Raw genomic sequence first — 23,412 nt, 5'->3', positions numbered from 1 at the left:
AGTTGTTCTTGAAACTGCAAAATACAAAATTTTCATCATTTTCTTATCAGAGTAAAAAGAAGAGTGAATCTGTATTTGGCACCTGTAACAAGATATAGAGAAAATAAAGGAGAGCACAATATAGTTGAATTTACAGTTTATATCATATATATAGCATATACTTCCTAGGCACGTAAAGAGCTAAATAAAGGAGAGTACAATATAGTTGAATTTACAGTTTATAGCATATACTTCCTAGGCACGTAAAGAGCTTAGAGGCTGATGCAGTTCCAAGTATTCATTGACAATGTTTATTACCTTCCTCTTCTGTATTTTGCAATTTAGGAAAAGTGTCGAGAAAAGTTAAAATATATATGATAGAAGACATCTACTAGCTTCAACAACATTACAATTCATATCTAGGCATGAGACTTCTAATATATCATTGACTATATCTGCACTTACAGCATTTGCCATCTTTATTTTCATGCACTATGGGTCCACAATGCAAATAAGTACCTTCCATCCACAAGGTGTTCCTTGAATTCTAAATATTCAGCGACAGAGAGTTGTTCAACAGCAAGTTCATCAACATTGACGCGAACATATTCCTACATAGTAGGCCTTGGCTGTACCGCAAGAACAACCCATGGTGTAAGAATGATGGCCTCCTGAAACAGACATCATATTGTCATGAGAACCAAATAAATATGCAAACATTTTAAGACAGCTACATTTATTTTGAAATAAATTGCTCCAGAATTTGCAGAATGTTCCTTTTCTTTTAAATAGTGGAAAAATTTGATGATACCTGGCTTGACTTCAACACATCTCCAAATAGCCGAAAAATATGGAGATTTTGACGTTCATCATTCTGGCCTATTACCTCTACTAATCCATCTAACAGTTGATGGGATTCTTGCCATGTGATACATATCTACAACCATTTGGAAAAAAAAAAAAAGAGAGTCATTCTTCATAGAAGCATGGGACTAAAGGTTCAGTAGGTGTATTTAAACATCTTAAATGCCTAGATTATGTAAACCATTCTTCTTGGTTTCCTCAATTTAAAGATCATACTTTCAGATAAAAATATTCGTCAGGGAATAGAGGTGGGAATCATCGTGAAAGCAAAGAAACTGTTTCATTGCGGTGCTCAGAGAGCATATCCTTGACACGCTCAAGTGAACTCAGAGCACGGTGCAATGCAGCACGGTTCAGCATTGCAGTAACCATATATTCTTCCTTTAACTACCAAGGCCAACAACGCCAAATAAAAAAAAAAAAAAATAACTGTCGATTTCTCTCCGGCACAAGCCTTACTAGAATTATGACTAATCCTCTGATGACAGAATTCAATTCTATCCTCACTGAAATAACAAATACAGACACCTGAAACTTTGGAGAAATGTAAAAGCAGGGAAGTTCCAGAGAGTTTGACGAAGTAATAGAGATGCCTTCAATGACAACACATTGGAAGACAAGAAACAACTCGAGAAAAAATCGTGGAAGAACGAGATTAGAGTGGTTATAACTTACATGTAAACGAAACATGCTAGTAAAATTTATTGGAGCGCCCATTAAAAAAATGGAAGTCCTTGAAGTGTTGACACAAGGTCTTCTGATAATGGGGTTTTTAAGCAAGATGAGAAAAATCAAGAGAAAAAACCAGAAGCTCTGAATTATAACTAATGAATTTAAACTCAAATCAAATTTTAAAATAATAATCTTAACATCAAGAATACTAACAAATAAAAATAGCATGGAAAGTTGGCCATATAATGGAAGATGGTGACAAGTTCCTTTCTTAGAGTAGTTAATCTTTATGTAGGTTAATTTTTGGTTACTTTTAATTGGATGGATTAATGGGTGTTATGTAAAGATTAAAATTTCTGCAGGTAAAAATAATTTTGGAACTCCATGGTTGGTCTATTCATGGTAAGGTTAAGACTTACTAAGTAATTGGATGAATTAATTTCCGTAAAAGTAATTTTGCCCACTTCTTATAGAGGTAAATATTTTTTCGGTAGATATAACTGTCCAATTTGATGATTCTTATTTAGGTACACAGTTATATAAAACAAATTACAAGAGTTTAAGCTAATATTACGCTTTCTGATAATGGGGTTTTTAAGTAAGATGAGAAAAATCAAGAGAACCCAATATAAAGCCAAGAAAAAGCCCATGGATTTACAAAAAAAACTACAAGCTATGAATTACAACTAATAACTCAATAATCACTATACAAATTACAAAAAATTAAGTTTAAGATAATATTACGTCTTCTCATATATCTTTTAAATAATGGAAAAATCTGACCATACCTGGGTTGACTTCAACACATCTCCAAATAGCAAAAAAAAAATGAGATTTTGACCTTCATCATTCTGTTTTATTACCTCTGCTAATCCATCTAACTGTTGATGGGGCTGCAAAATCTTATTGCCATGTGATACATATGCTCAGTGAAATAACAATTCTATCCTCACTAAAATAACAAATACAAACACCTGAAACTTTGGAGAAATGTAAAAACAGGGAAGTTCCAGAAAGTTTGACGAAGTAACAGAGATGCCTTCAATGACAATACATTGGAAGACAAGAAACAACTCGAGCAAAAATCGTGGAAGAACAGGATCAGAGCAGTTATAACTTACATGTAAACGAAACGTGCTAGTAAAATTTATTGGATCGCCCATTAAAAAATTGGAGGCCTGAAGTGTTGACACAAGGTCTTCTGATAATGGGGTTTTTAAGCCAGATGAGCAAAATCAAGAGAACAAACTAGAAGCTCTAAATTACAACTAATGACTCTAAACTCAAATCAAATTTTAAAATAATAATCCTAACAAGATCAAGAATACTAACAAATAAAAATAGTATGGGAAGTTGGCCACATAATGGAAGATGGTGACAAGTTCCTTTCTTAGAGTAGTTAATCTTTATGTAGGTTAATCCTTGGTTACTTTTAATTGGATGGATTAATGGGTATTATGTAAAGATTAAGATTTCTGCGTGTAAAAGTATTTTTGGAATTGGATGGGTGGTCCATTCATGGTAAAGTTAAGACTTACTAAGTAATTGGATGAATTAAGTTGTGTAAAAGTAATTTTGCCCACTTCTTATAGAGGTAAATATCTTTTAGGTAGATATAACTGTCCAATTTGATTATTCTTATTTAGGTACACAGTTATATAAAACAAATTACAAAAGTTTAAGATAATACTATAATGGGGTTTTTAAGCAAGATGAGCAAAATCAAGAGAACCTGATATAAAGCCAAGAAAAAGCCCATGGATTTACAGAAAAAATACAAGTTATGAATTACAACTAATGACTCAATAATCACTATACAAATTACAAAAATTTAAGATAATATTACGTCTTTTCATAATGGGGGTGCTCTAGAATTTGCAGAATGTTGCATATCTTTTAAACAATGGAAAGATCTGACGATACCTGGGTTGACTTCAACACATCTCCAAATAGCCAAAAAAAAAAAAAAAAAAGAGGAGATTTTGACACAACCAAAAAAATGGAGATTTTGACGTTCATGATTCTGGCCTATTACCTCTGCTAATCTATCTAACAGTTGATAGGGCTGCAAAATCTTCTTGCCATGTGATACATATCTGCAACCATTTGAAAAAAAGAAAAGAGTCATCTTCATAGAAGCAAGGGACTAAGGTTTAGTTGGTGTATTTAAACATCTTAAATGTCTAGATTATGTAAACCGTTCTTCTTGGTTTCCTCAATTTAAAGATCATACATTCTGATAAAAATATTCGTCAGGGAACGGAGGTGGAAATCAATGTGAAAGCAGAGAAATGAAAAATTGTTTCATTGCAGTGGTGCTCTCGACACGCTCAAGTGAACTCAGAGCATGGCTCAGCATTGCAGTAACCATATATTCTTCCTTTAACTGCCAAGGCCAACAACGCCAAAAATAAAAAATAATTAAATAAATCGAATTATACCCTTTCTTCAAATGGGAAAACATGAATTCATGCAATTTCTAATATTCCATATGGAAAAGCTGAAGCGGTTTACCAACAGGGCATTTGTTTACAATCAAACTGTTGAAGCACTTATCATGATGATGAATCAAGTCAAACTCTCATTGAAAGGAGTTCTAGCTCTGTTCCCTCTCCCGGATGACTTCTAAGACTCTCATTGAAAGGAGCTCTGTTCCCTCTCCCAGCGAAGGAGTTTACCACCGAACAAACTGCCCAGAAGATTCCACAAAGCAAAAAAAAGCATAGATTCAACCAGATGAGTAATGAGATAAAAAGCATATATCAAAACTGAAACTCACTTTATTTCTTTCAAAGAGAACTCAGTTAGGGGGACTAACAATCTTGTAGATCACTTGCATTAAAAAATGTAATGAGAAAAACATTTGATGGAGGAATAAGAGAACTTCAGGTCTTTGGAGATTCTTCTTTCGTAGTGAAATGGATGCAAGGTTATCATACAGTATTGACTTATTGGCAAAGATAAAAAGCATATATGAAAACTGAAACGTTAGGGGGACTAACAATCTTGTAGATCCATTGGCATTAAAAAATGTAATGAGAAAAACATTTGATGGAGGAACAAGAGAACTTCCGGTCTTTGGAGATTCTTCTTTCATAGTGAAATGGATGGAAGGTTATTAGACAATATTGACTTATTGGCAACTAAAAGTCACTTGAAGGAGATCACCTTTGTTTTCACTAGGTTCACTATAACTCGTGTTTTCTGAGAGCTGCTGATTTCTCTTAGGCACTAGCCAACTAAAAATCACTTGAAGGAGATCACCTTTGTTTTCACTAGGTTCACTATAACTCATGTTTTTGAGAGCTGTTGATTTCTCTCAGCCACTGGTCTTACCAAAATTTTGACTAGTCCTCTGATGACAGAACTTAATTCTATCCTCACTGAAATAACGAATACAGACACCTGAAACTTTGGAGAAATGTAAAAGCGGGGAAGTTACAAAGAGTTTGACGAAGTAAGAGATGCCTTCAATGACAATAAGAGCTCAGCATTGCAAGACATGAAACAACACGAGCAAAAATCGTGGAAGAATAGGATCAGAGCGGTTATAACTTATATGTAACAAAACCGTGCTAGTAAAATTTATTGGAGCGCTCATTAAAAAATTTGGAGTCTTGAAGTGTTGACATGGTCTTCTGATAATGGGGTTTTTTAAGAAAGATGAGTAAAATCAAGAGAACCCGATATAAAGCCAAGAAGAAGCATATGGATTTACAGAAAAAACTAAAAGCTTTGAATTACAACTTTTGAATCAATAATCACTATATTATAAACTCAAATCAAATTTTAAAATAATAATCAAAACAAGATCAAGAATCTTTTACATATGATTCTTATTTAGGTACACAGTTATATAAAATAAATTACAAATGTTTAAGATAATATTACAAAAGTTTATAACAAGTGGGAAAAATTACTTTTACATATAAAAGTTTTAATCTAAAATTAATTCATACAAGTACTTAATAAATCTTAACCTTACCATGAATGGACCAACCATCCAATTCCAAAATTACTTTTACATGCAAAAATCTTAATCTTTACCTAACACGCATTAATCCATCCAATTACTTAATAAGTCTTAACCTTACCATGAATGGACCAACCATGCAATTCCAAAATTACTTTTACATGCAGAAATCTTAATCTTTAATTAATACCCATTAGTCCATCCAATTAAAAGTAACCAAAGATTTGTTTACAGTCAAATTGTTGGAGCACTTATCATGATGATGAGTCAGGTCAAACTCTCATTGAAAGGAGTTCTAGCTCTGTTCCCTCTCCCGGATGACTTCTAAGACTCGCATTGAAGGAGCTCTGTCCCCTCTCCCAGCAAAGGAGTTTACCACCGAACAAACTGCCCAGAAGATTCCACAAAGCAAAAAAAAAGCATAGATTCAACCAGAGGAGTAATGAGATAAAAAGCATACATCAAAACTGAAACTCACTTTATTTCTTTCAAAGAGAACTCAGTTAGGGGACTAACAATCTTGTAGATCCATTGGCATTAAAAAACGTAATGATAAAAACATTTGATGGAGGAACAAGAGAACTTCAGGTCTTTGGAGATTCTTCTTTCGTAGTGAGATGGTATCATATAGTAGGTGTATTTAAACATCTTCAATGCCTAGATTATGTAAACTGTTCTTTTTGATTTCCTCAATTTAAAGATCATACTTTCAAATAAAAATATTCGTCAAGGAACAGAGGTGGGAATCACCGTGAAAGCAAAGAAACTGTTTCATTTCGGTGCTCAGAGAGCGTGTCCTCGACACGCTCAAGTGAACTCAGAGCACGGTGCAATGCAGCACGGTTCAGCATTGCAGTAACCATATCTTCTTCCTTTAACTGCCAAGGCCAACAACGCCAAAAAAAAAAAAGATTTAACTGCTGATTTCTCTCCGGCACAAGCCTTACTAGAATTCTGACTAATCCTCTGATGACAGAATTCAATTCTATCCTCACTGAAATAACAAATACAGACACCTGAAACTTTGGAGAAATGTAAAAGAAGGGAAGTTCCAGAGAGTTTGACGAAGTAACAGAGATGCCTTCAATGACAATACATTGGAAGACAAGAAACAACTTGAGAAAAAATTGTGGAAGAACAAGATTAGAGCGATTATAACTTACATGTAAACAAAACGTGCTAGTAAAATTTATTGGAGCGCCCATTAAAAAAAATGGAAGTCCTTGAAGTGTTGACACAAAACTTTGGAGAAATGTAAAAGCAGGGAAGTTCCAGAGAGTTTGACGAAGTAATGGAGATGCCTTCAATGACAATGCATTGGAAGACAAGAAACAACTCAAGAAAAAATCGTGGAAGAACAAGATTAGAGCGGTTATAACTTACATGTAAACGAAACGTGATAGTAAAATTTATTGGAGCACCCATTAAAAAAATGGAAGTCCTTGAAGTGTTGACACAAGGTCTTCTGATAATGGGGTTTTTAAGCAAGATAAGCAAAATCAAGAGAAAAAACCAGAAGCTCTGAATTATAACTAATGATTTTAAACTCAAATCAAATTTTAAAATAATAATCTTAACATCAAGAATACTAACAAATAAAAATAGCATGGAAAGTTGGCCATATAACGGAAAATGGTGACAAGTTCCTTTCTTAGAGTAATTAATCTTTATGTAGGTTAATTTTTGGTTACTTCTAATTGGATGGACTAACGGGTGTTATGTAAAGATTAAAATTTCTGCAGGTAAAAATAATTTTGGAATTGGATGGTTGGTCTATTCATGGTAAGGTTAAGACTTACTAAGTAATTGGATGAATTAATTTCCGTAAAAGTAATTTTGCCCACTTCTTATAGAGGTAAATATTTTTTCGGTAGATATAACTGTCCAATTTGATGATTCTTATTTAGGTACACAGTTATATAAAACAAATTACAAGAGTTTAAGATAATATTACGCTTTGTGATAATGGGGTTTTTAAGTAAGATGAGAAAAATCTTTCTGATAATGGGGTTTTTAAGTAAGATGAGAAAAATCAAGAGAACCCGATATAAAGCCAAGAAAAAGCCCATGGATTTACAAAAAAAACTACAAGCTATGAATTACAACTAATAACTCAATAATCACTATACAAATTACAAAAATTTAAGTTTAAGATAATAGTACGTCTTCTCATATATCTTTTAAATAATGGAAAAATCTGACCATACCTGGGTTGACTTCAACACATCTCCAAATAGCAAAAAAAAAAAAATGAGATTTTGACCTTCATCATTCTGTTTTATTACCTCTGCTAATCCATCTAACCGTTGATGGGGTTGCAAAATCTTCTTGCCATGTGATACATATGCTGAGTGAAATAACAATTCTATCCTCACTAAAATAACAAATACAAACCCCTGAAACTTTGGAGAAATGTAAAAACAGGAAGTTCCAGAAAGTTTGACGAAGTAACAAAGATGCCTTCAATGACAAAACATTGGAAGACAAGAAACAACTCAAGCAAAAATCGTGGAAGAACAGGATCAGAGTTTGACGAAGTAACAGAGATGCCTTCAATGACAATACATTGGAAGACAAGAAACAACTCGAGCAAAAATCGTGGAAGAACAGGATTAGAGCAGTTATAACTTACATGTAAACGAAACGTGCTAGTAAAATTTATTGGCTCGCCCATTAAAAAAATTGGAGTCCTGAAGTGTTGACACAAGGTCTTCTGATAATGGGGTTTTTAAGCCAGATGAACAAAATCAAGAGAACAAACTAGAAGCTCTAAATTACAACTAATGACTCTAAACTCAAATCAAATTTTAAAATAATAATCCTAACAAGATCAAGAATACTAACAAATAAAAATAGTATGGGAAGTTGGCCACATAATGGAAGATGGTGACAAGTTCCTTTCTTAGAGTAGTTAACCTTTATGTAGGTTAATCTTTGGTTACTTTTAATTGGATGGATTAATGGGTATTATGTAAAGATTAATATTTATGCGTGTAAAAGTATTTTTGGAATTGGATGGGTGGTCCATTCATGGTAAAGCTAAGACTTACTAAGTAATTGGATGAATTAAGTTGTGTAAAAGTAATTTTGCCCACTTTTTATAGAGGTAAATATTTTTCAGGTAGATATAACTATCCAATTTGATGATTCTTATTTAGGTACACAGTTATATAAAACAAATTACAAAAGTTTAAGATAATATTATAATGGGGTTTTTAAGCAAGATGAGCAAAATCGAGAGAACCTGATATAAAGCCAAGAAAAAGCCCATGGATTTACAGAAAAACTACAAACTATGAATTACAACTAATGACTCAATAATCACTATACAAATTACAAAATTTTAAGATAATATTACGTCTTCTCATAATGGGGGTGCTCCAGAATTTGGAGAATGTTGCATATCTTTTAAATAATGGAAAAATCTGACCATACCTGGGTTGACTTCAACACATCTCCAAATAGCCAAAAAAAAAAGGAGGAGATTTTGACATAGCCAAAAAAATGGAGATTTTGACGTTCATCATTCTGGCCTATTACCTCTGCTAATCCATCTAACAGTTGATTGGGCTGCAAAATCTTCTTGCCATGTGATACATATCTGCAACCATTTGAAAAAAAAGAAAAGAAAAGAGTCAATCTTCATAGAAGCATGGGACTAAGGTTTAGTTGGTGTATTTAAACATCTTAAATGTCTAGATTATGTAAACCGTTCTTCTTGGTTTCCTCAATTTAAAGATCATACATTCTGATAAAAATATTCGTCAGGGAACGGAGGTGGGAATCACCGTGAAAGCAGAGAAATGAAAAATTGTTTCATTGCGGTGGTGCTCAGAGAGCGTGTCCTCGACACGCTCAAGTGAACTCAGAGCATGGTTCAGCATTGCAGTAACCATATATTCTTCCTTTAACTGCCAAGGCCAACAACACCAAAATATATATATATATATATATATAAATTCCTTTCTTCAAATGGGAAAACATGAATTCATGGCAATTTCTAATATGGGCATTTGTTTACAGTCTAGTCAAACTGTTGAAGCACTTATCATGATGATGAGTCAGGTCAAACTCTCATTGAAAGGAGTTCTAGCTCTGTTCCCTCTCCCGGATGACTTCTAAGACTCTCATTGAAAGGAGCTTTGTCCCCTCTCTCAGCGAAGGAGTTTACCACCGAACAAACTGCCCAGAAGATTCCACAAAGCAAAAAAAAAGCATAGATTTAACCAGATGAGTAATGAGATAAAAAGCATATATCAAAACTGAAACTCACTTTATTTCTTTCAAAGAGAACTCAGTTAGGGGGACTAACAATCTTGTAGATCCCTTGGCATTAAAAAATGTAATGAGAAAAACATTTGATGGAGGAATAAGAGAACTTCAGGTCTTTGGAGATTCTTCTTTCGTAGTGAAATGGATGCAAGGTTATCATACAGTATTGACTTATTGGCAAAGATAAAAAGCATATATGAAAACTGAAACGTTAAGGGGACTGACAATCTTGTAGATCCATTGGCATTAAAAAATGTAATGAGAAAAACATTTGATGGAGGAACAAGAGAACTTCTGCTCTTTGGAGATTCTTCTTTCATAGTGAAATGGATGCAAGGTTATTAGACAATATTGACTTATTGGCAACTAAAAATCACTTGAAGGAGATCAACTTTGTTTTCACTAGGTTCACTATAACTCATGTTTTTTGAGAGCTGTTGATTTCTCTTAGGCACTAGCCAACTAAAAATCACTTGAAGGAGATCACCTTTGTTTTCACTAGGTTCACTATAACTCATGTTTTCTGAGAGTTGTTGATTTCTCTCGGCCACTGGCCTTACCAGGATTTTGACTAGTCCTCTGATGACAAAACTCAATTCTATCCTCACTGAAATAACGAATACAGACACCTGAAACTTTGGAGAAATGTAAAAGCAGGGAAGTTACAGAGAGTTTGACGAAGTAAGAGATGCCTTCAATGACAATAAGAGCTCAGCATTGCAAGACATGAAACAACTCGAGCAAAAATCGTGGAAGAATAGGATCAGAGCGGTTATAACTTATATGTAACAAAACTGTGCTAGTAAAATTTATTGGAGCGCTCATTAACAAATTTGGAGTCTTGAAGGGTTGACATGGTCTTTTGATAATGGGGTTTTTTAAGAAAGATGAGTGAACCCGATATAAATCCAAGAAGAAGCATATGGATTTACAGAAAATACTAAAAGCTTTGAATTACAACTAATGAATCAATAATCACTATATTATAAACTCAAATCAAATTTAAAATAATAATCAAAACAAGATCAAGAATCTTTTACATATGATTCTTATTTAGGTACACAGTTATATAAAATAAATTACAAATGTTTAAGATAATATTACAAAAGTTTATAAGAAGTGGGCAAAATTACTTTTACATATAAAAGTTTTAATCTAAAATTAATTCATCCAAGTACTTAATAAATCTTAACCTTATCATGAATGGACCAACCATCCAATTCCAAAATTACTTTTACATGCAAAAATCTTAAGCTTTACCTAATACGCATTAATCCATCCAATTACTTAATAAGTCTTAACCTTACCATGAATGGACCAACCATCCAATTCCAAAATTACTTTTACATGCAGAAATCTTAATCTTTACGTAATACCCATTAGTCCATCCAATTAAAAGTAACCAAAGATTTGTTTACAGTCAAACTGTTGATGCACTTATCATGATGATGAGTCAGGTCAAACTCTCATTGAAAGGAGTTCTAGCTCTGTTCCCTCTCTCGGATGACTTCTAAGACTCTCATTGAAGGAGCTCTGTCCCCTCTCCCAACAAATGAGTTTACCACCGAACAAACTGCCCAGAAGATTCCACAAAGCAAAAAAAGCATAGATTCAACCAGAGGAGTAATGAGATAAAAAGCATACATCAAAACTGAAACTCACTTTATTTCTTTCAAAGAGAACTCAGTTAGGGGACTAACAATCTTGTAGATCCATTGGCATTAAAAAATGTAATGAGAAAAACATTTGATGGAGGAACAAGAGAACTTCAGGTCTTTGGACATTCTTCTTTCGTAGTGAAATGGATGTAAGGTTATCATACAGTATTGACTTATTGGCAAAGATAAAAATCATATATGAAAACTGAAACTCACCTTATTTCTTTCAAAGGGAACTCCGTTAGGGGGACTAACAATCTTGTAGATCCATTGGCATTAAAAAATCTAATGAGAAAAACATTTGATGGAGGAACAAGAGAACTTCCGGTCTTTGGAGATTCTTCTTTCATAGTGAAATGGATGCAAGGTTATTAGACAATATTGACTTATTGGCAACTAAAAATCACTTGGAGGAGATCACCTTTGTTTTCACTAGGTTCACTATAACTCATGTTTTTTTAGAGCTGTTGATTTCTCTTAGGCACTAGCCAACTAAAAATCACTTGAAGGAGATCACCTTTGTTTTCACTAGGTTTGTTATAACTCATGTTTTTTGAGAGCTGTTGATTTCTCTCAGCCACTAGCCTTACCAGAATTTTGACTAGTCCACTGATAACATAACTCAATTCTATCCTCACTGAAATAACGAATACAGACACCTGAAACTTTGGAGAAATGTAAAAGAAGGGAAGTTACAGAGAGTTTGACGAAGTAAGAGATGCCTTCAATGACAATAAGAGCTCAGCATTGCAATACAACTCGAGCAAAAATCGTGGAAGAATAGGATCAGAGCGGTTATAACTTATATGTAAAAGAAACGTGCTAGTAAAATTTATTGGAGCGCTCATTAAAAAATTTGGAGTCCTGAAGTGTTGACAAGGTCTTCTGATAATGGGGTTTTTTAAGAAAGATGAGTAAAATCAAGAGAACCTGATATAAAGCCAAGAAGAAGCCTATGGATTTATAGAAAAACTAAAAGCTTTGAATTACAACTAATGACTCAATAATCACTATATTGTAAACTCAAATCAAATTTTAAATAATAATCAAAACAAGACCAAGAATCACTATATTGTAAACTCAAATCAAATTTTAAAATAATAATCAAAACAAGATCAACAATCACTATATTGTAAACTCAAATCAAATTTTAAAATAATAATCAAAACAAGATCAAGAATACTAACAATTAAAAATAGCATGGAAAGTTGGCCCATAATGGAAGATGGTGACAAAGTTCTTTTCTTAAAGAAGTTAATCTTTATGTAGGTTAATCTTTGGTTACTTTTAATTGGATGGATTAATGGGTATTATGTAAAGATTAAGATTTTTGAATGTAAAACTAATTCTGGAATTGGATGGTTGGTCCATTCATGGTAAGATTAAGACTTATTAAGTAATTGGATGAATTAATTTGTGTTAAGATTAAAAATTTTATAACGATTAACTACCTTAAGAAAAGAACTTTGTTACCATCTTCCATATTCTTGCCATGTGATATATATCTGCAACCATTTGAAAAAAAGAAAAGAAAAGAGTCAATCTTCATAGAAGCATGACATCTTAAATGTCTAGATTATGTAAACCGTTCTTCTTGGTTTCCTCAATTTAAAGATCATACATTCTGATAAAATATTCATCGGGGAACAGAGGTGAGAATCACCGTGAAAGCCGAGAAAGAGAGCGTGTCCTCGACACGCTCAAGTGAACTCAGAGCACGGTTCAGTTTTAGGTAGATATAACTGTCTAATTTGATGATCTTTATCTAGGTACACAGTTATATAAAACAAATTACAAAATTGATTTTGAAATCAACTGCTCGGGAATCTACAGAATGTTACTTATCTTTTAAATAATGATACTTATTTAAGTACACAGTTATATAAAACAAATTACAAAATTGATTTTGAAATCAACTGCTCTGGAATTTACAGAATGTTGCATATCTTTTAAATAATGAAAAAAATTGACCATACCTGAGTTGACTTCAGCACATCTCCAAATAGCCAAAAAAATGGAGGTTTTGACTTTCATCATTCTGGCCTATTACCTTTGTTAATCCATTTAGAAGTTGATGTGGCTGCAAATTCTTCTTTCCATGTATACATATCTGCAACCATTTGAAAAAAAAATGTCAATCTTCAAGGTGTATTTAAACATCTTAAATGTCTAGATTATGTAAATCGTTCTTCTTGGTTTCCTCAATTTAAAAATCATACATTCTGATAAAAATATTCGTCAGGGAACAGAGGTGAGAATCGCCGTGAAAGCAACAAAGGTGAGAATCACCATGAAAGCAGAGAAAGAGAGTGTGTCCTCGACACGCTCAAGTGAACTCAGAGCACGGTTCAGTATTGCAGTAACCATATCTTCTTCCTTTAACTGCCCAGGCCAACAACACCAAATAAAAAAGAGATTTCGAATTATATTCCTTTCTTCAAATGGGAAAGTTCATATTCAGACTCATGCCCTTCCAAATGAACCTGCATTGTGTACAGAGTTAATAATTAGGTATTTGTTAATAAAACTCAATTTATTTCCCATAGCGATAAGAAAAATCCGAACAGGAAGCAAGGTCAAATAAGAAAAATCCAAACAAGGAGGAAGGCCAAATCTGGTAAGGTAGTACGAAAATGCCGAAAGAGAATTAGTAATGGCTCTAAGATTCATACAAATAATCGAAAATGATTGTAGACATTGCCACTTCTCCCGCACCCCAAAGTTAAAATCTTATGGAGATCTTCCATTGTAACTTCTTTAGGAGGAAGACAGGGCAAGTTGCAGGCATGATTCATGTTAGGGGGCTTCGGCAGCGGAAGCGGCAATGGCATTGGCTTAGAAAATGCGTCTTCCTGAACCGAGATTGGCAGCTTCAAACCCACCCTCGCTTTTCTCTCCCTTGAACCCATCTTTCCACAGAAATAGAAAGTTTGTATTCAGACTCTTGCCCTTCCAAACGAACCTGTATAGAATGTTTGTATTCGGACTCTTGCCCTTCCAAACGAACCTGTATAGAGTTATGCAGTTAATAATTAGGAATTTGCTAATAAAACCCAATTTCTTTGCCAAAGCGATAAGAGAAACCAGAATAGGAAGGAAGGCCAAACCCTTATCCAGTACTACTGAAAATGCCCAAACTGGAGAATTAGTAATGGTTCTAAAATTCATACAAATAATTGAAAACGATTATAGACCTTGTCACTGCTCCCGCACCCCAAAGTTGAAATCTTCGGGAGATTGTCCAGTGTAACTTCTTCAAGAGGAACACAGGGAAACTTGCAATCTCGATTCATGTTAAGGGACTTCGGCTGTGGAAGCGGCAATGGTATTAGCTTAGAAAATGTGTCTTCCTGAGTTGGTAGTGGCAGCTTCAAACCCACCGTCACTGGGATTGGCAGCTTCAAAACCACCTCGCTTTTCCCTCAGTTGAAACCATCTTACTACTGAAACAGAATGTTTGTCTTTGCCTCTCTATACCGTCTCTCTCCATAACACTATTTCAAACAAGGAGAACCGTCCACCTTCATTCTGTAACGCAACGCAAGCCCGTTGCAACTATGGCCATCTACCTCCATTCTGCAAGGCAAGCCGGTTGCGAGCCATGGCTTTTTACCTTCACTCTGCCACGGAACCCATGGCAGTGTACCTTCAATGTTCCTAGTTATTGAAATGGATAAATGGATGAAGCGTAGAATGTTATCGTTTCAATTATAACTAATTTTTTTTATTAACAATAGAAAACATTTTAATCGTCTAACATCAAATCAAACGGATCATAATTTGACAGGTAAGATAAGAGGAAAGTGGATTTCAAAGGGAAACGCCTTACGGCGTAAAAATCAAATATCACATTTTATATTTGGTGTATAGGTTGTTTTTGAAATCATAATTCACGTGGCTTTTGAATACATTATCCAACATTCACGTTAATGAGTTATGGCTCATAACTAACACCATAAACCTTAATACGCATGTAACCGTTGGTGCTTGGATATGGCAGATAGAGGAATGAATATCTTTGCTAGCAGAGATCATGGCGGAGGTATGGTATGATATGGTGGAGATTCCATGGCAAGTGTTGAACTACGTATCAAGCATAGTATAGTATTCTCGATGATGACATCACATTAGAACCTATGGCATGTGAACACGGTGTTGTAACAATGTTTTAAATGGCGGTTCTGCATATTTCGTAATCACAAATCCAACGGTTTTGGATTGTGTACTCTGCACCATGTTATACCATATAACAATATTTCCTTTGCAACGTTAATGTAAAGTAACCACCATATATTAATGTATTCACCCTATATGGTTTGTAATATTCCATTGCCATGGTTTTAAACTTAGGTTTTTTAATTACGCCGTAAGGCGTTTCCCTCTGAGATCAACTCTCCCAGATGTCTTTCTGTCTTAATCGTAGCCGTCGGATCTTTTGTTAGACGATTGAAGTAAAATCAGCCGTCCAATTCAATTTAATAAAAAATATTTTAAAACATTAAAAAAACCGTTATCGAACCCGTCATGACGCGTGGATATCAACGTTTGATGTAGAGTATATCAACGTTTGATGTAGAGGAGGGCGGGGATGTTGAGGAGGGCGCAGGCGGAGTCGCTCCAGAGGAGGGCGGGGACTCCCAGGGGCTATCCTGAAGAAGACCAGGGGCACCAAGCATGTAGATGCAGAGTATGAGGATATGCTGGATGCAAGTGCATTGGCTAACGCCATCGAACATCCATTCAGGAATATTTTGGAGAGGAGGAATCGGCCACAGCTAGTGATGGCCATCTGCCTGCCCATGTTTCAGATCTTGACTGGAATCAATTCCATATTGTTCTATGCCCCTGTTCTTTTCGGCAGTTTGGGCTTTGGTTCAAATGCTTCCCTGTATTCGTCTGTTTTAACCGGAGCTGTTCTTGTACTTTCCACCCTGGTATCAATTGCAACTGTTGACAGGTTGGGCCGCAGAACCTTGTTTTTTGGTGGTGGTATTCTGATGATATCATGTCAGGTAAGAGCAAAGCTGACACACGGCAGACCTTTTTTAATTTTGTTGCATCTTGTTTTCAAGCATGTCAGCATACATCCTCGATGTATGTGGCTTTTCAGATGGTGAAACCCAGGGTTATTAGACACCCATGTTTTCACCATAGCTAGGGATGCCCCCATGAAGGAAAACTATATTTTTGGAGGATTCCTGTGTTGCACTGGAAAGAAAAGCCCTCGAATTACTATTGTCTGTTTAAGAAAAGTTTAGTAGCAGCTTATGGAAAGTTTTTTTGGCCTTTCTTTTTTAGTTGCTTCTTGTTGGACCCGTCAGTAACAATATTGTCCTATCTTTTGACAGGTTGCTGTTGGCATAATCTTGAGTGTAAAGTTCGGAGGAAACAGACAACTATCCAAAGGCTTCTCAGCATTGGTGGTAACAGTTATCTGTTTATTTGTGGCTGGATTTGGGTGGTCATGGGGTTCTCTTGGATGGACTGTGCCAAGTGAAATTTTCCCACTAGAAACCCGTTCTGCTGGACAGGCCATAACTGTCTCTGTGAACTTTCTTTTCACATTTGCAATTGCACAGGCCTTCCTATCTCTTTTATGTACTTTCAAGTATGGGATTTTCCTATTCTTTGCAGGTTGGATCTGTATCATGACTGTCTTTGTATACCTCTTCTTGCCAGAAACTAAGGGTGTACCCATTGATGTACTTTCAAGTATGGGATTTTCCTATTCTTTGCAGGCTGGATCTGTATCATGACTGTCTTTGTATACCTCTTCTTGCCAGAAACTAAGGGTGTGCCCATTGAAGAAATGATTTTTCAATGGAGAAAACATTGGTTTTGGAAGAATATAGTTCCACCCGTGGATGAGGGGGCACAGACTTTGAAGGAACCAGATCTGTGATTGATGTAAAGACTAATTTAGGTTGTATCTTTGTATACCTCTTCTTGCCAGAAACTAAGGGTGTAACTAAGGGTGTACCCATCAAAGAAATGATTTTTCAATGGAGAAAGCATTGGTTTTGGAAGAATATAGTTCCACCCGTGGATGAAGCGGCACAGACTTTGAAGCAACCACATCTGTGATTGATGTAAAGAGTAATTTAGTTTATGAGTTTGCTCCACTCTTTATTGTAACTTGCAAGTGTATGTGTATTTAAGTAGGATTTATCTCCACATATATAGAAGGGTATATGTACAGTGTTTCCATACATGGATGTATAATGAATCACATAGAAATTGTTTCCTCCGCACATGTAAAAAGCACTCCCATATATGTGTATGCACATATAAGTAGTTTCTCATGGATATGTAAAAAAACACTCATGCACTTCCACTCGTATATAGAGGTGTTTACGTATACAACAAACAGAGCATCTCAGAGTATATTCTTAATTAGGATTGGGTTTGGTTTCTTAGTTGATTTTAACAGGAAAGGATATCATTTGTATTAAAAAATGGCTGTGGCCAAGCCATACAGTAAGATAACAAAACAAAAATAATGGTATGACAATTGTCTTTCAAAAAGACTCAAAATTTAAAAATCGTCGTCTATTCTTACCTTTCTGGAGGTATAGATGTAAAGCCAACAGGTACATTGTCTAGCATACTGAACTGGTACTAAGTCAATTTATTTCTCTCAGCTTGGGAATTTTCAACCCTTGAAACAATGGCACACCTCTGCTTGATGTTTGGTGGATTCTCCTAAACCCATTTCTTAAACTTAGTTCTTGATTTCCTCTGGGATCAAGGAGGATCCCTACTACACCTGCCACCTCAGAGTTTGGTTTCTTAGTTTTAGTTTATATTTTTACTTAATTTGTTTTTTAAGTTTAGCCTTTATTCCTTTAGCTTCTATATTTTCTTTCTATGGAAAACTTCCCATGATTCACCCCTCTTCCCTAGAATATCAAAATAGAGGGCAGCTCAACTGCCAGCTGGTAACCCTGAGGGACTCTATTGTATTTGATCATGTGACTTATGGCTTATCCTATCTGCAATAATACTTGGGCAGGTGGTTCAAAATGATTGAGCTGACCCTTGGGGCTCTTTTTAGGTGTTCAGATTTTTAATTCAACTGATTGAGCAATCCCCTAGCGCTGCTTTAACTTTTAATTGTTTCTTGTTGCTTAGGTGTTAAATTTTTTTAGCTTCTTGTTTCTCATTTTCTTCCTTCCTTTAAGCTTGTTTAGCTTGACTTTTTATCTTTGGTGTTGGTTTGGGTTTTCTTTCATTTTAGCCAACACAGTTTTCTCCACTGTATTTGTAAGTGGGCCCTTGATTGGTGGTGTGAAACGTCAACTCAGTTGATAAAAACATTGGTGCCTGCAAATTCTAATAAACAGAAGAGTGTCTCCTATATATACTAATCTCACAATCAACCCACGTACCATTTACTTTCACAAATGATCCTTTACATTGGCTAAAGGGTCGTAACAGTTGATCAATGTTTACTCATTCAAGACTTTAACAAACGATAGCACTGAACTACCATTATACATTGTGCATTCTAATTAGTGTATACATTTCAAGGTGTTTCTTAGACTCCCTTGACCTGCTATATAGAAAAACACCTATGCTACAAAGTGCGTTTAACTGCCATGGAACTGCTATATAGATGATATTTGGATTCAATATGTTTGGATTATATTGAATTTCTAGGTTATGTTGGACTTAAATTGTAATTTAGTGGCTCAAATTTTCTCAACAGTCACATGTGAACCATATGGATTGTTATTATTACAAAATTTTGAATGATTGATTGGATTTTATTATATAAATAATTAAGAGAAACGAAGAATAATAATTTGTATAATTTTGATTAAGGATTTATTTTATTTTGGGTTGTTTTTCTACAAACGTGTAGATAATCCTTGTATTTCTCTCCAATATCCGCCAATAAATTTACACACCAGAAAAGAAAATGGAAGCTATAAAATCCAAGGTGAGTTGTTCTTAGTTGGAGGTCGGCCAAACAACATAAGCAAGAGACATTCATCAATCCTTCTCTGGACAAGTATTTATGTGTACAAAAAACAGAGCATCTGAGAGTATATTCTTAATTAGTATTGGGTTTGGTTTCTTAGTTGATTTTAACAGGAAAGGATATCATTTGTATTAAAAAATGGTTGTGGCCAAGCCATACAGTAAGATAACAAAACAAAAGTAATGGTATGACAATTGTCTTTCAAAAAGACTCAAAATTTAAAAATCGTCGTCTATTCTTACCTTACTGGAGGTATAGATGTAAAGCCAACAGGTACAATGTCTAGCATACTGAACTGGTAAAAAAACTACTTTGCAATAAATAATAAAAACCTGAACTTAAATGAAATCATGTCTGCCAAGGGCTTCTTGCTTGATGGCTACCGGAAGATTGAATTCCAGAGCTGTATTTCTGATCTCCATGTCACTGAGAAGTTAGCTTCTTGTTTCTCATTTTCTTCCTTCCTTTCAGCTTGTTTAGCTTGACTTTTTATCTTTGGTGTTGGTTTGGGTTTTCTTTCATTTTAGCCAACATAGTTTTCTCCACTGTATTTGTAAGTGGGCCCTTGATTGGTGGTGTGAAACGTCAACTCAGTTGGTAAAAACGCAAATATTCCAGAATTCTCTTCTACTAATGACTTGCACTGTAAAATCTGTAAAGAGAAAACACACTAATCCTAATTTTACTGGCGCCTGCAAATTCTAATAAATAGGAGAGTGTCTCCTATATATACTAATCTCACAATCAACCCACGTACCATTTACTTCCACAAATGATCCTTTACATTGGCTAAAGGGTCGTAACAGTTGATTTTAACAGGAAAGGATATCATTTGTATTAAAAAATGGTTGTGGCCAAGCCATACAGTAAGATAACAAAACAAAAATAATGGTATGACAATTGTCTTTCAAAAAGATTCAAAATTTAAAATTCGTTGTCTATTCTTACCTTTCTGGAGGTATAGATGTAAAGCCAACAGGTACAATGTCTAGCATACTGAACTGGTAAAAAAACTACTTTGCAATAAATAATAAAAACCTGAACCTAAATGAAATCATGTCTGCCAAGGGTTTCTTGCTTGATGGCTGCCGGAAGATTGAATTCCAGAGCTGTATTTCTGATCTCCGTGTCACAAGAAGTTTGTTGAACAGTTCCCTCATTTTTCACTACAATACAAAACAAGCCAATGGATGCCTTTTGAGGGATGACCCTAGAATGTGTAGTGTCTTCATTTAAGTGTGAGCTTCTGGCTAGGCCTAGAGCCAGCTCATAGAGTATCATACAGTTTGCTTCCACCTTCTGTATTTGCTCACTTTGACATGTCAATTTCCCAGAAATCTCTGCGTGACTTTTCTATCTGCACATAGAAGAATAGCTAGTCTGCTATTGAAGTATGAAAGGGCTACTTGCGTATCTCAACTTGGTGATTATTTATTATTTGGGCTCTTCAAAGGTCTGAGGACTCGCAAAGAATACACCGACCCAAATGATCGTGTCCCACCTTTCTTTTCTAGATCTCCTCAACATATATTGTGTTACCTCCTGAGAAGAGGACCTTCACTTAAATCAATTCAATTTGCCACAGGACAACTTACCTATTGAATTTTTTGTAGTTTTCTTAACTCGATAATTGTTTGTTATGATTTTATACTCAGGTTGATATTTTCTCTTATTTATTATGCAACATAAAACAATTATACAGAGAAGTACCACAGAAAAACATGAAGAGACAGCCACACAAGAAATTACACGGGAAAACACCACTCCAAGGGGAGAAACCCAGCAATCCTTTCATTATGGAATCAAGTCAACAAGACATCAAGTCATATACAAACCAACCAGTAATGTAGCTAAGATAACCAACCTCTAAGTGCCAACTCAACCCTCGAGCATACCAAGAGAAAATGCTTCCAAATCTGTCCATAAAGGAGGTCTGCTTCAGTTCTCCAAAAGCCGAATTTTTCCTTCTGCCTCAGCCTCAGATTATGCCACAGACCTTAGCACTATATTTCAAAATAAAAGCCTCAAACTTCACATGGTTCCACTTCTCATTATTTCACTCAGACTTCACACTTACTTCCATAAGAAGGAGCCACAATACCCCAGAGAATTATGCCTCAGGTTTTGTCTTCTACTTGACCTTGCAAGTCTCCTTGAGCAAGGGCAGATCAGAGATATGTTTTACTTCTAATTTCAGCCTCTGAGGTCAGAAATATATGTGTGTGAGATGTATCAAATGAGGAATGTGAGAGGGCTATATGTATAGTCTCCAAGCCATGCGAAAGGGTGCCACTTAAGCTGAGCCGACATGAGGGTTAGGAGGGCCTACTTGGCCACTTAGCAGGGTAAATGACACTTAACAAAATTCAATTTTATTCCTTTGAAAGGGTCACGATGAACATGCCTTTCTATATTTTTCTTTTGACCAATACAAAGCATGAAGAACATGCTTGTCAATAATAATTTTAATTATTCAAAAGTAACATCAAAAAAATAATATTATGAATACTGAACATAGCTACATTCTCCAACATTACTCAATCCAACTTTGGACTGCAAAATCTGAAAACACAGAGCCAAATGATACTTAAGAGCAACCATGTCCCGCCACAGACGGAGGAACCAAATACCAGAGAAACCCAAACCATGCCACAAAGAACACATGGATACAAGGTTAGTTGATCATTGACTAGTGATCGACTTCTCGAGAGATTGAGAATCCCACCCTCGGCCTTTAATCCATCACTTAGAATTGATAAACTTCACCATGCGTTAGAGTAAATGACAGGTTATCAGACACTGGGAGGGCTTTAGTGCCCATTCTTTCACCATAATGATTCTCCTCCATTTCTCTTGAATATGCGTGTTTCCTTCATTCTTATGATATATTGTGTATTTTGAATGTTAAAGGAAGATGTGAAATAGTTGGAGCCTGCCCATTTATGCATAACTTTCCATTGTCCATCAAAGTTAGTTCATTTTCCTGAAGGTCTAAACTTGGTAGAATTCTATTTTTTTGAAGCTCATTGCTGGCATTTGAGCACTACGAATGAGTCTACCTAGACACATATCTCGAGGGCTTGATTGGTTTTGTGTATGCTGAACTATAACCGTAGAGTCCCCAAGTACTGTAAGTCAATTTATTTCTTTTGGCTTGGGAATTTTCAACCCTTGAAACATTGGCATGGGAATTTTCAACCCTTGAAACAATGGCACACCTCTGCTTGATGTTTGTTGGATTCTCCTAAACCCCTTTCTTAAACTTAGTTCTTGATTTCCTCTAGGATCAAGACGATCCCTACTACACCTGCCACCTTAGAGTTTGGTTTCTTAGTTTTAGTTTATATTTTTACTTAATTTGTTTTTTAAGTTTAGCCTTTATTCCTTTAGCTTCTATATTTGTTTTCTATGGAAAACTTCTCATGATTCCCCCCTCTTCCCTAGAATATCAAAATAGAGGGCAACTCAACTGTCAGCCACCACAGCTGGTAACCCTGAGGGACTCTACTGTATTTGATCATGTGACTTATGGCTTATCCTATCTGCAACAATACTTGGGCAGGTGGTTCAAATGATTGAGCTGACCCTTGGGGCTCTTTTTAGGTGTTCAGATTTTTGGTTCAATTGATTGAGCAATCCCCTAGTGTTGCTCTAACTTTTAATTGTTTCTTGTTGCTTAGGTGTTAAATTTTTTTAGCTTCTTGTTTATCATTTTCTTCCTTCCTTTAAGCTTGTTTAGCTTGACTTTTTATCTTTGGTGTTGGTTTAGGTTTTCTTTCATTTTAGCCAACACAGTTTTCTCCACTGTATTTGTAAGTGGGCCCTTGATTGGTAGTGTGAAACATCAACTCAGTTGGTAAAAACGCAAATATTCCAGAATTCTCTTCTACTAATGACTTACACTGTAAAATCTGTAAAGAGCAAACACACTAATCTTAATTTTATTGGCGCCTGCAAATTCTAATATAAAGAAGAGTGTCTCCTATATATACTAATCTCACAATCAATCC

General features: G+C 35.2%; 2 protein-coding genes and 1 long non-coding RNA gene across 4 annotated transcripts; 1 reads left to right on the top strand and 2 right to left on the bottom strand.

Moving 5' to 3' along the window:
- Window positions 1-205: 205 nt before the first annotated feature.
- LOC149232941 (sucrose synthase 3-like) lies at window positions 206-9,455 on the bottom strand. The gene is made up of 4 exons (XM_089379566.1): window positions 9,277-9,455; window positions 3,551-3,611; window positions 791-916; window positions 206-650 (listed from the first exon to the last, which is right to left on the bottom strand). The coding sequence occupies exons 1-4, from the start codon at window positions 9,306-9,308 to the stop codon at window positions 591-593; spliced, it is 279 nt and encodes a 92-aa protein (XP_089235692.1). The 5' UTR covers window positions 9,309-9,455; the 3' UTR covers window positions 206-590.
- LOC149232940 (uncharacterized) lies at window positions 3,815-15,091 on the bottom strand. Of its 2 annotated transcripts, XR_016248196.1 has the most exons (6): window positions 14,613-15,091; window positions 14,091-14,425; window positions 13,708-13,901; window positions 13,395-13,528; window positions 4,030-4,204; window positions 3,815-3,901 (listed from the first exon to the last, which is right to left on the bottom strand). It is a non-coding gene; the product is annotated as an uncharacterized LOC149232940 (long non-coding RNA). The 2 variants fall into 2 exon arrangements; XR_016248197.1 differs by lacking the exons at window positions 3,815-3,901; window positions 4,030-4,204 and adding an exon at window positions 9,504-9,670.
- Window positions 15,092-16,077: 986 nt separating this feature from the next.
- Window positions 16,078-17,457, top strand: LOC149232939 (sugar carrier protein A-like). The gene is made up of 3 exons (XM_089376610.1): window positions 16,078-16,430; window positions 16,767-17,052; window positions 17,157-17,457. The coding sequence occupies exons 1-3, from the start codon at window positions 16,116-16,118 to the stop codon at window positions 17,318-17,320; spliced, it is 765 nt and encodes a 254-aa protein (XP_089232736.1). The 5' UTR covers window positions 16,078-16,115; the 3' UTR covers window positions 17,321-17,457.
- The last annotated feature ends 5,955 nt before the right edge of the window (window positions 17,458-23,412 follow it).

This window comes from Pinus tabuliformis, chromosome J (genome assembly GCF_031772625.1).
Source record: "Pinus tabuliformis cultivar Carrire ecotype Pingquan chromosome J, CPIR1, whole genome shotgun sequence".
Lineage (NCBI taxonomy): Eukaryota > Viridiplantae > Streptophyta > Pinopsida > Pinales > Pinaceae > Pinus > Pinus tabuliformis.
Note: the sequence above shows the minus strand (reverse complement) of the source record. Positions and strands in the feature narration are given on the sequence as shown.

Coding starts and splice junctions, on each gene's coding strand:
- LOC149232941 (XM_089379566.1), bottom strand. CDS start 9,308: ATGAAACAATTTTTCATTTCTCTGCTTTCACG. Junction 3,612..9,276: donor TTCATTTCTCTGCTTTCACG/GTGATTCCCACC, acceptor AAATGGTTGCAG/ATATGTATCACATGGCAAGA. Junction 651..790: donor ATGTGTTGAAGTCAAGCCAG/GTATCATCAAAT, acceptor TGTCTGTTTCAG/GAGGCCATCATTCTTACACC.
- LOC149232939 (XM_089376610.1), top strand. CDS start 16,116: ATGCTGGATGCAAGTGCATTGGCTAACGCCATCGAACATCCATTCAGG. Junction 16,431..16,766: donor TTCTGATGATATCATGTCAG/GTAAGAGCAAAG, acceptor ATCTTTTGACAG/GTTGCTGTTGGCATAATCTT. Junction 17,053..17,156: donor GATTTTCCTATTCTTTGCAG/GTTGGATCTGTA, acceptor TATTCTTTGCAG/GCTGGATCTGTATCATGACT.